General features: G+C 46.7%; 1 protein-coding gene across 1 annotated transcript; it reads right to left on the bottom strand.

Annotated features, from left to right (window-relative positions):
* Window positions 1-1,584: 1,584 nt before the first annotated feature.
* LOC144127543 (scoloptoxin SSD976-like) lies at window positions 1,585-13,378 on the bottom strand. Its single transcript, XM_077660534.1, has 6 exons — window positions 13,078-13,378; window positions 9,971-10,061; window positions 8,676-8,854; window positions 7,785-7,882; window positions 6,766-6,859; window positions 1,585-2,031 (listed from the first exon to the last, which is right to left on the bottom strand). Exons 1-6 carry the CDS (start codon window positions 13,366-13,368, stop codon window positions 1,678-1,680), a joined length of 1,107 nt encoding a protein of 368 aa, XP_077516660.1. The 5' UTR covers window positions 13,369-13,378; the 3' UTR covers window positions 1,585-1,677.
* Between the last annotated feature and the right edge of the window lie 868 nt (window positions 13,379-14,246).

Raw genomic sequence — 14,246 nt, forward strand, 5'->3', positions numbered from 1 at the left:
ACTGGCTGCGGTGATATCGTGGGTGCTCTCGTGCAGTGGCCAACGAGGCTGATCTGTTCACGCCGCTGGTTCGAATCCCAGTCGGGGCAGTATTTAGTTTATTTTTTGTTCGGCCAAGGTCACCTTCAAGGCCAAGCTTCACACAGACTCGGTGAACCGGTTCGACCTCGTGAATTAGTGCTTTCGCACAAAAAGGACCGTGAAATGCACTAAACCTAGTTAGTGCACGTAGACAGAAACCAGCCAGCTCAACTCTATGCACACACTGCAAAGCATGCTGCATTCGATGCACAATGGGATCGTCGTTATTACCGAGTCGGACATGCGTTTGTGACATACTCTGCGAGTGGCGTTTGCGCACCATTTCCTGAACATGGCCGTGCTTAGAAAACTGCAAACGCTCTATCTTCGTAAACGCCGCCGATTTTTCTTTGTTGGTCTCTAGCCTACAGTAAGCAGCTCTTTTCTCACTTTTATTTTTGAATTTTTTTTTTCACTTTATTCCAACGACCGTTGTCAGTGTGCTGATGGGTGCAAGGGCATGCTCAAGGAAAATATTTGCTGCAGAGGGTAATTAATGTAAGAAGTGTCGCTGCGAACTATGCGAGCATAACACAGCGCCCACTCTTCTAGCTGTACTGTCAGAAATGGGAGAAACTTGAGCACTTAAGTTTGAACTATTGCCACAGTCCTTCAATACTTTTACGGGACATGAAGCGTCTTGAGGGAGTTTGATATATGAACAGAAGCTGCCGCTAGGTGCCCAGCGTCATGTAAGGATGCAACAAATCGGCGTCGGCGCTGCAGGGGCTATTGCCCAAGCTACTGCCATAATTTATATTAACTGATGAATGTTTCTTAGGGTTTGGGAGGTTTAACGCCCCAAAGCGACTCAGGCTATGAGGGCCGCCGTAGTGGAGGGCTCCGGATATTTTCGACCACCTGGGGCTCTTTAACATGCATTGACAGCGCACTGTACACGGGCCTCTACCATTTCGCCTCCATCGAAAATGCGACTACAGCGGTCAAGATCCAACACGCGTCTTTCGGGTCAGCAGCCGGTCACCACAACCACTGAGCCAGCGGGGCAGCAGAAGGGGTTGTGTCTAAACTCCATTTTTAGCCATTAAACAATTGATACATCAACAGAGCCGATTGACTGGTCATGCATTCTATTAAAGGACAATTTCGGAGCTCGGTCAACCATTTTGTCAATTGCTTATATCCCGTTCAGTTGCCTCTCTTTATTACAACCGGTTGTTTTTCAAAGCAGCAAGTAAACAAGTTTTAAAGTAACGAAAATAGCAAACCAAAGTTGAAATCCTGCTGACCCAGCGACGTTACCAACGGTACTAGAAAAACTATCCTACGAGCGTTGAACTGCGGATATAGCGAGTGCTAAGGATGACTTGTCTAGTGGAACGGATGAACTCACCGAACTCTCTGGAAAGTGCATTAGCAATAGGCAGGCATGCGCCAACGTGTCGCACCTAAGCGCCCTCACTTGCACTCGGACAAAGAAAACGACGCGCGTCTGTTGGGCAGCCTTGTGCGCTGAGCCCCTTTGGCCGTGAGGCCCCCAGGTTAAATGTGACAAGAATTTTATTCGGCGCTTTGTATCAACACCGGCATGAGGCAGCCTCACTAAATGTCTCCAAGCGGACGTAGAGCCTCCGCTTAGAAGGCAGCGGTGCCGGACATGGCTGTGGATTGCGTTGCTCCAGCAGCCCCATCGCCGCCGCTGCCAGCGACGCCACCGCGACCGGTACAGCGGGAGACGACAGTGGCACCCACGCATGCGCCGAACAGAAAGGCAGCGAAGAGGGCGGCCGTGATCCACAAGATGGCGCCACCAACGCCGCCGCCATCGTCCTCCGCGTCGCTTCGGCGACCACCGCCTGTTCCTGTGCCGCCTCCGCTGCCTCCGCCACCGGCGTTGCCTCCGCTGCCTCCGCCACTGCCTCCGTTCCCTCCGCCTGGGGGATCTCCCGGCCCTCCTGTTCCGGGAGGAGGCCTTGCACCGGATGCGCGCTGCGTTTAGGTTTTAAAGACAAGAAGCGCTCCTTGAGCGCCGCCATACTGCTCGCTGGGCTGTCGTGGCAGCTAGCGCAAGTACGGTGGAAGTGGCAGCATGTGCTCCTTGCACCTTCTCGCAGCAGTCTAAAGGGCAGGTGTTTTGGCATCTGGCTGTACCCGATGGAAAAAATCTTTCGTTTGCTTTATGTGCTGACAGCCCTCTTTAAAGGGACCCCGAAACACATTTTCAGTGCATTGTTTTGTCTGTTCGTTGCATAGAATGAGTGATGCTATTAGCATCGGTCGTACCGCGTATGCTGCGGTTTTTAATATTTTAATTAGCTCACAAAAACAAATTCGTGGCGCTGACCATACAGTGGCCACCATACAGTGACCACCATACACTGGCGGTTTTTAGCAACGGATATGACATCACTTAGTGCAAGCTTGATGATTGGACAAATAGTAAATATACTGCAAATTGTGTGAATAACCAGAGATACGTTTTGTCAAGTTTTTGTGTTTTATATTACATTAACAAAACCAACTTGTTTGCCCTAGATAAAAGCACTGTAAATAAAGTAAAACAAAAATACACCACCAGAGGCTCTGGCTACTTTTTGCATCGAAGGGCTTTGCGCGCCTCTGTAAACATCCTACGACCTAGCACTCATCACTTATGGCTACTCTCTATGTATACGAGAGCGGCTTTGCGGAATCGATCCGATCGCGCCATTGCACTCTATAAGCGTTCGTTTCGATTCCAAGGAAGGATGCGTTCGTTTCACATTTAGCAAGCAGTGTGCATAGTCAGCTTCTGGAGGATCACCGGGCGTCGGCGCCAGATGGCGCCATGTTCCCGTCAACAGCGCGCGCTCCTTGCTCGCCGTGACCAACCAGCGCGCTAGGAGCGACGAGCGATGGTTGGCGGTAAACAGCAGCGGTACGCGCTATGCTAAATGTGTCTGATATTTTGCGCAGGCTGTCACACCGTCGCAGTATCTCGCGCTATAGTTCGGATCCATAAGTAAGGGAATGTCACTGATCAGTGTTCCCTTCTGCGCCGTTGACGTGGCGGTGAAGCATCGCTGGGTTAGCTGGGCGTTCACATGGTTGTTGTAACCATGCAAACGGCGCTGCCCGCCTTGGCATGAACGAGTTACAGAGAACAGGCGACCATGGAGTGCAAACTTCCGCCACGTGCTCAGATAGGCTGTTTTGATTGGTCGCTCTAGGTGTTGTCATTGGGAGAGTGAAATGGGAATGGGAAGCTGCGCGAAAATCGAGTTGAGGGCAGCATTTTGTTTGCCTGTATTTTGAAATTTATTTATTGAATAACTCCCGTTCCTATGCATCGATTCCCGTAATTCTTTTTGAGTCAGCATCTGTGTGACATAAAGAACCCATCTGACCTGTAATCGGTATTCGTTCAAACGGTGTTTCGCAGCCCCTTTAACGGTGTATACGCTTCAATAAACATGGCAGCATTTTGAAGGGGTGCATCACTTCCCATCTCTTTGTACCTTGATACCGCGTTTCAAAGAGCGAAATGAAAAAAAAAGAATACTAAAGGGCATTAAAATATCATTGTATTCCCTATTAATGTATAAGCTAATCAATACACTTCTAAGAGAAATAAGAAGCAAGATTCGATTTATGCAGAAAGGAATGCGTTAGCTAGTCGGCTCCGACTTCTTGAGCACATAGTTCCAGTGACTTTAGAGCATATTGGCTCGTTGCGCCGTCTTTGTGCAGAAATGCAAACTAGCGAGTGCGCCGAGATTTGTGGCGTCCTAGCTGTATATGAGGCTGCGACAGTTAGTGCTACGGCGCTAGTCTGGCAGTTTAACACGTGGGGGGGGGGGGGGGGGGGGGGGAGGCTGCTTGTCATGCTTTCTTATTTTCGTGAAATCATTTGTGATATGATATCGTCCAGTTTGTAGTGATCCGGTCTCAAGTTCGATCAAACGTTTGGTCAACTGCCATCAAACGTATAGACATCAAACTGGACACGCGTTCTAAATTGGGCTGGCATGCCGCGAGCTGTTGCGTTCGGACTGTTTCGGACTCCGGTGAAAGCTGATGAAGACGACGATTTTTAAAGCACAACGCGGACGAGTTTTGACTGTACTGCGCACAGATGAAAGTGGACGAAGATGACGATTTGGCACAGAGCGAGAGGCTGGCAGTTTAACGCGCGTGAGTAAGGCTGCTGTGATGACCAAGTGGTCTAAAGCAGCGGCAAGCGAAACCTAAATGTTTACGCCAGCAAAGGTTCGAATCCCGCTGAATGCCGTAAGTATGATAAGTTTTCTTCTGCTCCACGCTTGGTTGGTCATACATCTGACGCCGTTGTTTCGTTCTCTTTAAGTGCTCTAATGCTAAGGCGTCACTAACACTGATTCCAAGAGAACTAATGGGCGAGGAATAGCTTTTCGAAACTGCAGCTGCCCTGACACTGCTTCAAGCCATCTTCACCACCTTAGTGAGCTTCACTTGGTTTAAAGAGGCAACCACCAGTAGTTCCCTAGTACCCAATTCTTTCTCGCTGGGAATAAAAAGCAGCTGCCCTGAAACCAGTGTGTTCAATAACAGACTTCTGATGAAAATTCAGTGCCGGCAACGTTCTGGACAAACTATGAAACAGGTCGCAAAGCAGGGTCTAAGAGGGAGCACCTCTAATATGAGCCGAGACATCTTTCTTTTACAAGTGTGAAAGCCCTCTTCTCTTCTCATTAACCACTACCATATTTCACGACGTTGGCATCTTGTTGAGAAAGTAGTTTCATGTAATGTGCCATCCGTAGCCTGCCAAGGAGGGATTCCCGGCAGCATCGAGTGAAAGCAGCACGGTGGCGTGTGATTGGCCTGCAGTGATCTCTGACGTCTGACTAGTAATGATGGCGTGAGGAAACTTCACACGTGCCGAACCAGTGGCATATCGTGTACTGTATCCATCGTGCTTGACACCAAAAGTTCTAGCATGCTAGTGATGTAGAAATCGGCAGGGAGCCTTGAAAAAATAAAAGAGGCGGGGGAATAAGTTCGAGCCGTCTTATACTAAGTATTTTTTAGTGTTTTATGAAAAGGCTGTTCGTTCGTCGAAATTTAACGCGAAATAAACGACGGCAAGTTTGATGATTGCTGATTTAGGGATGCTTTCAAACAAAAAAATCAGAGACTGTGTTTAGAGACTAAATTTTAGAGACAACTCTTGAATTCACAGTTTTTGGAGCTTATGCCATCGAGCACATGTGAATCATAATGTTCTTCAGATGGCGGCGGGCCGCAGAAGACTAGTGTATTATGTTCACGTCCTAATTTTTTTTTTTGCACAAGAAAAACGAAGCCATTGAAGTTCATCGCGATCACCAATACCGCAAATGTCTTGAATAAGGAGCCAACGGCAGAAATTTCTATAAAGGGTAACAACGGTGTTAAAGAGCTTCACCGTTCCACTGGCAATGAAGTAACATTCACTTGTAACGCTCATGCAGATTCTCTTAGTCGTTGATGGTGCTTGTGATGCGTGAGACGGGGCATGTCGCGAGTTTTAACCCGTCCAAGTGCAAATAAGTTTTAATTTCAGCAACTAAATTTCCAGACATTATGCGTCTACCTTTTGTTTTGTCCGTTAATGCAGAATTGGAGGAGGCAGTTGCTAAAGAAGAGGAAAAAAATGATGTTTCTCCCTTTTTCATGGTATTACGCACGTAAGAGGTTATGCTTTCCTGCCGATGTGGAGTGCGTCGGCCTCGTCAAGCCTTTTACTGGCTTTTTGTCGACGCACCCAACGTCGACATGATGTTAAATAAGCATGATTCTGATTCTGACATAGCTTGCATGTGTGCTTTATGTCGTAGTTCATACAGTCTTCGTCAAAAGTATACAGCCCAAGGGGTTTGCTTCTAAGCTGCTTAGCGGGACTCCCTAGCAAATCTATCAGTCCAAAGCTTGGGAGGATTGAGGACGTGAAGCCATTCCTCTTTCGAGAGATTAAGGTTGCTGAGGATGCATAACGAGGGCGTACATGTTCTCAAACAAATTTTCGTCTTTAATTTCACCAGCCTTAACCCCCTAACAGACACATTTTGTTTTCCGAAAATGGCATAAAAATGATCATTTAGTAGCCGCGCTGCCATCTGTCGGCCATCTAAAAATAAATGCTTTGGACGAACACTACTCGCCTTAGATCAGAAACAGTGCCAAAAACACAAGCCAAGCTGAACTCGCCATGAGCCAGAAATGAAAGTCGTCTTAAGGCGATCCTGGCTCGTCTTAGTCCGTAGGGAACTAAGGGGGCCCAACCGCCGTTCACTGCACCCCACCCCTCTATCCATTCGTGTACTTCTCTCATTAGCTGTCGTTGCGATGTTAGCTGCTTCCATAGTGGGACACCTAAAAACTTAAGTCAAAGCATAACAAGAAACAGCAACCGAGAAAAGCTACAGGCCTTCCTGTAGTTTCCCACCAATTTTGTTCTAGTACACAGGTGTTCATCCAGAAATGGTAGCAATGTTTTTCAACGCGCACTACGCTATTGGCAACATGGGTAATCGGGTAGAGTTGGAGTGCAGGTAGCCCTCATCCTACGCCCATCTTTCTCTGTTGCGGCATGTGCATTGACTGCTGTTGATAGGAGGTGTATTATATTCAAGTTGTCTCGATTTTTAAATGGCCACGAAGTTATTGCCACAGCTTGATATTGTTATTACAGCAGCCAACTGAGCGAAAAAATGCGGTACTCACGCAAAGTCCGGTGGCGCTGACGCAGCTGCTTCCCTGCGGACACTGGGTGCAAGCAGGACCTGGCATGTACATGGGTCTTCGTAGTATGTTTCCGCTGCAAGAGGGAGGAAAAGCGTTGGCAGTGTGAAAGGAAAAGGTTTCCAAGATTGCCAATGCGCTTGTAAAAGGCAATTAAAAAAGGCGTTTAAACAACATCATAGAATCTCTAAAATTTTTCTTGTCGCATATTGAACCACGCCGCGACATCTGCAGTTTTTCAACACGTAACTCTTCAAATCTTCAAAAGAAACATGTTCAGAAGCATTGGAGCATGCATATATTTTATTTTTCTTTCTTTTTTCTTTTATTTGTACCTCAAATGCCTGCAAGGGGCCATTACCTGAGGGGTTAAAGGCGCGTAGATTGAAGCCAGAAAGGCGGTTAACAGCGGCTGTAAGTGCCATTCATGTTCCATTTTTGCGATGAGGTCGTAGGGTGTATTTTGTTATTTTCACCACTGAAGCTCATAATATGCGCAAATTCACCAGGCCGGCTTTTTGGCCTCGGCGGCTTTCGTGGATTTCCATTGCCTTAATTCATTAGGTCCCAGGGGCTTTCTTTATCTCTAAATCACCTAGATCGTTACGTTCTTTCTTTTAACTTTTCGTTGCCTTTCTTTTGATTCAGTGCGTTCCTTTTGAAAACATTCTTTCATAAGAGAAGTAGCAGATAACTCACGTCTAATACAGCGGTAAAATCGGGCAGCTCATGAACCCTGCTTCTGCGTGCCCGCTACACAGCGCCATATCCCAAAGCAACATAGTTCGCTTCTTTGAGAGACACCGAGCTTCTGCTGGTCCATCACTAAGCGTCATATCTCAAAGCAACACAGTGCGTTTCTTTGAGAGACATTATGTCGCTAACCATTTCATGACATTTCGTGTCTTAAGGTGCAACTTCATGACCATTAATTGACGTGACACTTGGGTATCCGCAGATACCACTTTTCACATGGACAGAGAAATCTCTTATATACTCACGCCGGCGCGTAGTTGCACACAAAGAGGCGCTTGATTCTTCCTCCCAACACGTAGTTGCTGAAGCCGCAGCCGATGTACCGAGTGTTGGCCCATGCTATCTGCACAATTGACGCGATCACGCCGGCAGAGTCAGTGAAAGCACCTAAGACACCCCCCCTCCCCCCCCCCCCCCCCCCCCGGTCAGCCCCTGTTATACAAATGTCTTAGGAACAACGAAAGAAAGAAAGAAAGAAAGAAAGAAAGAAAGAAAGAAAGAAAGAAAGAAAGAAAGAAAGAAAGAAAGAAAGAAAGAAGTGATAAGCATGATTGCCTTCAACTCTCTGGCATTGGCTTTCTTACAAAAGCAGTGACGCAGCGATACACGCGTGCACATGCACACGCACGCACGCACAAATCACGTGCTGCGGAAATGTGCCACAAGCAGTAAAATTAACGGTAATGTACAGGACGTGTGAGAGTTTTTATTTCATTTTGTCCTTGTTTAACATCGTCTTTTCCTTGCACTCACCACCTATGCCAATCGCCGTGACATGCCCAATTTTCACTTGTAATGCACGCCGATTTTCGTTAAAACATTTTTCCAAACTGCTATCATGGTTCAGTAACACTAGCGCGATATGAATGCAGTTTCTAGTGTCGTTTAATACCTTTACTGTCTTTCGAGCTATTTTAATCGCCTTGTGCGAACACATGAAAAAGCAAGCTTTAGAAGCAGCTGTTCGCCTGCCGAGATGTGCTTTTGATGAACGCAGTCGACTCGCGGCTAGGCATACGCAGTGCGTGATGACAACCAATATGCCAGAACCACTGGTTCAAAAAAAAAAAAGCTACCACGCTAAATCAAACGGCTCCGTTGTTATGGGAGAACGTAAATGCTTGAGCGCGAATCACCTGCGTGAAGTGAGTGACCACTCCTCTGGAGCCCCCGATGTCGAAGTGCGACACAGCGTTAGGGTTGAAGTCCCGATATTCGCTGAACCAGTCGTCGACCCATGTCTTCCCTTCGACGACGGTCTGTTTGGTATAGTCGGTCGCATACGCGAGGTTTTGTCCCACGCTCTTGAACTGGGCTGTGCATGAAGACGATTAGAATGTGCATATCCCTTTCAGGCGTCTCTTGCAATTTTGATTCAATACAAGTATTTTTCCGCCTATGTAGTATACACCGCTTTCAAGGAAGCCAATTCGTTAGTCTTACGACGCAAAACACCAACGGTTTATTTTTTTCATCCTCGCGCAGAGTTTCGCACAACGCTATACAACGACCGAAAATCGTAACATCAATTAATTACCTTGATCTCATTGAATAATTTAATTACCTAGTACACTTTTATGCATAAAATGATCACAATACTAATTTTCAATTGATAAACACTGCGTATTAAAAAAGTATAGAAACATTCCCCTATGCTTTTCTTGCTTGGGATGAATTTTGGCTTCCTTAATTTATGAAACTTCCATGATTTTTCCAGTAAACACTTCAACACTTGCGGAACCACTTTGTTTTGAACATGCACATGACGCTACAGTTTGAGAAAAAAAGATATTACAGATATCAAAAGTTGCCGGCACAAAAATGGCGGAGGATGCCCTGCTAAGTCATGTTTTGCTGAATACTATATTATACTGTATTCAATAGCTGGGCACAGAAAAACACCTTATTGACTTGGCCTGATATTAGGAAATCACTGCTAGGCGTATATAGCTAGCTGTGAGTTGTGTATCAGTTCTGTAAATAGCGCCTTAAACGGTTAAGATCTTCACGAATGGTGTCTACAACATTGTCAACTCCAACGCCAAAAAATTCATTAGCATTGGCGTTGACAGTGTTGTCGAGTTCGTTGATTTCAAGAAAGGAAGGGAGCATAACTGTCTACCTGGGTCAGTGGAAACCTCACTCCAGATTTGAAAGTACGTGGCTGTGGTGCCCACACGCAAAAGCCGTGCTTTCCTAAACATTCCATGTTTAGCAATGTTATACCGCCAGCCATTTTTTTAACTTCAGCTTATGCTCCGCACATTAAATTGTTCCCAATTTTTCTTGTAATAAAAGTTCTTGCTTCATCCGTCCTTCGCCTGTCTCTCGCAACGTCACTATTGAGCGATTTTCCCAAAATGTCTCGAGGTCATTTATTTGCAACTGTCTTATATAATTGCGTGTACGATGCCTACACAGGCGCGCTCACTCGTGATTCGCGCCCTGCGGTCGTCGTGGCCACTGTCGTCGCATTGGTCGGCGAACGCCTGGGCGACTTCTGCCAGTTCGTCGTCCCACTCCTGCGAGAAGCGGACCAATCGCGCCATCCGGGCGAGTTAATAGCGCTCGATGCGGCTGAAAAAACAAACCCACTAAAACAAGCTGATGCACTCTGCAGCAACGTTCTTATATCAAGGTCAGTTTCGCAGCTCCACTCGTGAAGCGGCTGAAGTGGCTGTCGCGGGAACTCGTCATCGTCATCAATATCATCCTGACTACGCGGACTGCAGGACAAAGGCCTCTCTCTCATGTCTCTCCAATTAACCCTGTACTGTTCCAGCTGCGTCCACTCTATGTCTGCAGACTTCTTAATCTCACCCGGCCACCCAATCTTCTGCCGCCCCCTGCTACGCTTGTCTTCTCCTGGAAACCACTCCGTTACCACTAAGGACCGTCGGTCCTGACCAAGCCCAATTCTTCCTTTTGAGTTCTACTAGGACGTCACTAACTCTTGTTTGATCCCTGACGCGCTCTGCCCACTTCCTGTCTCTTAACGTTACACCTATCATTTTTCTTTCCATGGCTCGCTGCGCTAACCCTAAGTCGTACCCGTTTCGTTAGCCTCCATGTTTCTGCCTCATAGTTGAGTACCGGTAAGATACAGCGGTTCTGTACTTTTCTCTTGAGTGGTATTGGTTAACTGCCATTCTGTTCGAGATGTTCTACATCGTCAGCAGGAGCGGGACTTTCGTTCGCTGGAGTAACGGCAGGGTGGTTGAATTTCCAAGCTGTTTTTTGTTGTTGCGTGGATGGCGCTCGTAGTTATTTTGAAACCTTATTTGTGGTGAAATATGTGCACTTGATGACTTCAAGCCAGTGTTACACATGTCATCCTGCTTTGCCTTCGGTTGCACAAGTGGCAATAGAAACGATGCCACCGATCATCATTTTTTTCACGCCGCCTCTCTATGACAGCCAATTTAAAAGGTGGGGGAAGAAGTTGCGTCACAAATATAGACGGATTTCTTGCACGTCTAAGGTATGTGAGCGTCATTTTGAGGATGGCGATATTATCAGGGACTAAATGTATCTGTAAACGGACAAGAGGTGTAAATTCCTCACGGGAACTGGACGCTATAGTGACCTGTGCCATCGTCCGACCCTTTCCGGGTGTTCCGGAGCGAATATTAAAACAAAAAAAAAATTGTACGGGACACTTAAGTCCCTCCTTGAGGGACTGCCGCTATAGTGTAATAGGTTAATTCCAATATATGCAGAAAGTGATTCTCTACTTTGAATGAACCCTGATGTGTCCTGATGGGATCAAAATGCTTAGATATCAGCGCAGGTGAAGTGGCGAATTCGAAAACTATTCATTACTATTCATCGCAGACACCATTACGTTTTTTTTTTTAGAAACAGCTGGTCTTTGTCCGCTGCTTACGTCTCTGTTGGTTGTTTCGAGCTAGGAAGAAAAGTGCACGAACTAGAAGGAAGCAGAACTTGAAAAGCCTTTCAAGCAAGTGCAGCGAGGTCCTAGCACTGAAGGTAGCCCTCTCAGAAATTGCAGCCGCAGAGATTGAAAGAACACTGGTTGATCTCCTACCTTTGCAGTCTGGCGCTCATGACGTCATTCAAGTATGCGAAATCATATAGTCAGCATGTGGAATGCACTACAATGCCGATTGGATGTGAAACAGTGTGTGCAGCCTTGCGTCCTCAGTGTTTTTTCACCTTGCACCAACACGAGTTAGGTCACATTCTTGTTTTGTTCACGGCGGAAAAAAGGATGCACCTGCAGGTATGGGTGCGGCGCCGCTTGTCTTTCCGGAGTCGTAGCAGACGACGCACGATACATGTAGAAGAACGTGACTGATGCTCTGTTCGGCCCAGCGACGTTCACAGAGGCCGCGTCAGCGAGCGGGGAGATGTGGGAAGCTGCGAAGCTGGCCTTGTATAAGAACGTTGCTTTGCAGGTTCTTGAAATTCTTGTAACAATAAAAAGAGCCAAACATTCGTTGCATTGTTCCTAATGTGTGACATATTAGCTATTTCATGTATGTCTGCAATTCCTGCTGCTCCTGATGTGATGTGCAGTGCGCAATGATGTGTTTCCGATGTTTCATAGTTTGATGAAATCAGAGTGCAGTGTTTTTTTTTTTTTGGAACCGAAAACGAAATTGATAAAAGTACGCTGAAATAATTTTAGAAAATTCGGTGTTAAAGAAAGTTTTTTGCGCAGCGGAGACAAGCATGATGTCTATTCGGTGGCAGGTTCTAAAGTCCCTGAAACTTCACTAGATTCAAGGGATTTTGTAGATTCGCCCTTACGCTTGCGCGCCGTAAAGGTATGTGGCGGTTCTTTTTATAAATGCATCCTTCAATTTAGCAAATGTGATCCTCTTTCGACAAATCAAACCCAACTGTGACAGACGTGCAGGATAGAAGGAGAAACAGACAGGGGTGGGCGAGTAATCGAATTAAACGACATGACACTCCAATTGTTCTCTATTTGACATTATCTTCGACCTGAATTCAAGCATACGATCGCATCGAATTATTCGAAGTTTCCGAATACTTCGAGACTTCAGCTCAAGCCGCAAGGAAGTGCTGGCCCATACATTCAGCAGTCCATAAGGACGCTCATCACTGTCGGCATTATCGTTCAAGAACAGAGCGGCGCGGAGCCAACACAAACAAACGCTTTTAATTGTACTGTTCTTTATTGAAATTGAAATTGAAAATTGGTTTTGGGGGAAAGAAAATGGCGCAGTATCTGTCTCACATATCGGCGGACACCTGAACCGCACCGTAAGGGAAGAGATATAGGAGGGACTAAGAGAAGAAAGGAAAAAAAGAGGTGTCGTAGTGGACGGCTCCGGAATAAATTCGACCACCTGGGGATCTTTAACGTGCACTGACATCGCACAGCACACGGGCGCCTTTTTATTTTCGCTTCTATCGAAGCGCGGCCGCCGCGGTCGGGTTCGAACTCGGGAACTCCGGATGAGTAGCCGAGAGCCCTAACCATTGAGCCACCGCGGCGGGTTAGGAAACGTAGTTTCGCCACTGCGGTAGCATATGAAGGAGGCTCACCAGTTCGTACATGTCCTTCGCTTGAGGGTATCTACCCAGGCGGCCCATGGCGATCTGAGAGCGGTAGTCGTTGTGCACCTGTAGCGCCTGGGCTTTGACGGCGGCGCTCAGGCCGCTGATCGGCGTGTCGATGACGCATCGCGGGTTGGGTGGCTTGCAGGCCGTGTGGGTTATGCCATCCGGGAGGTTCTGGTACTCCGGACGGCAGACGGCTGTGGCTTTGTCCAGAGAAATGAGGATCGTGGCTACAACGGCCACGAAGGGTCCGGCGGTGGCTTCGAGAGCGTCCATGCCCTCTTCTTCTTCTGCTTCTTCTCCTCTTATAAAATGATACATACCCACATGGGGGGATTCATGATGATGACGATGATGATAATGATGTCCTCAGGCTGAACGGCAGGGGATTGGCCAAGGTGATGCGTTTGATCTTGTTGTTAGCCTTTCACAAGATGGCACATACCGACAATGGGGGATCGGCCAAGGATCGGGAGGCAGAGGTTGCTATTCACCTGTACTCAGCAAAGGCAGAAGAAAAGCACGCGGGAAAGCAACACCGGTGGATTCTACCTCAAAAAAGGGCATGGACTGTTAAGGAATAAGTGTTCGGATTTATAATAAGAGGGATCGAAAAAAAATAATTAAGTCAAAATGCAACAATGTATAGAAAAAAATATATTGAAGCACTTAACAAGGCAGTCGATGAGATGCCCTCACACAAGTAATGATTCTTCTGCTTCTTGTGGTAACGGCTCGTGCGCACATAGATGTTGCGAGAAAAAGAAAGCAGCTAATGAGAGGTTTGAAATCGTATCACGTTTTTATTCGGATTTAAGTACACCTGAGTGATTCTGCTACACCTTTTGGGGCATGATTACTTGTTTTTAACGCGCTGCTGCATTCCTTACATCATTATATAACATACGAGAGGACGACTTAGAATAAAATCTCTATCAGAGCATCGCGGTTATTTGATGTCACTGTTAATTATGCTCTTTCACAGCACTGAAATTCAAGGTTCAGGGCAACAAAGATGAAGTTTCCATGAGGGCAAAATGGGAAGCTGATGATGATGAACAAGCTGGTTGAGGGTAATGCTGATGATTAAGATGATAATGTGTTGGCTAGTCTCTTCACAACGGATGGGCATCAGGATGGTGATGATGATTCGG

This window comes from Amblyomma americanum, chromosome 4 (assembly GCF_052857255.1).
Source record: "Amblyomma americanum isolate KBUSLIRL-KWMA chromosome 4, ASM5285725v1, whole genome shotgun sequence".
Classification (NCBI taxonomy): domain Eukaryota; kingdom Metazoa; phylum Arthropoda; class Arachnida; order Ixodida; family Ixodidae; genus Amblyomma; species Amblyomma americanum.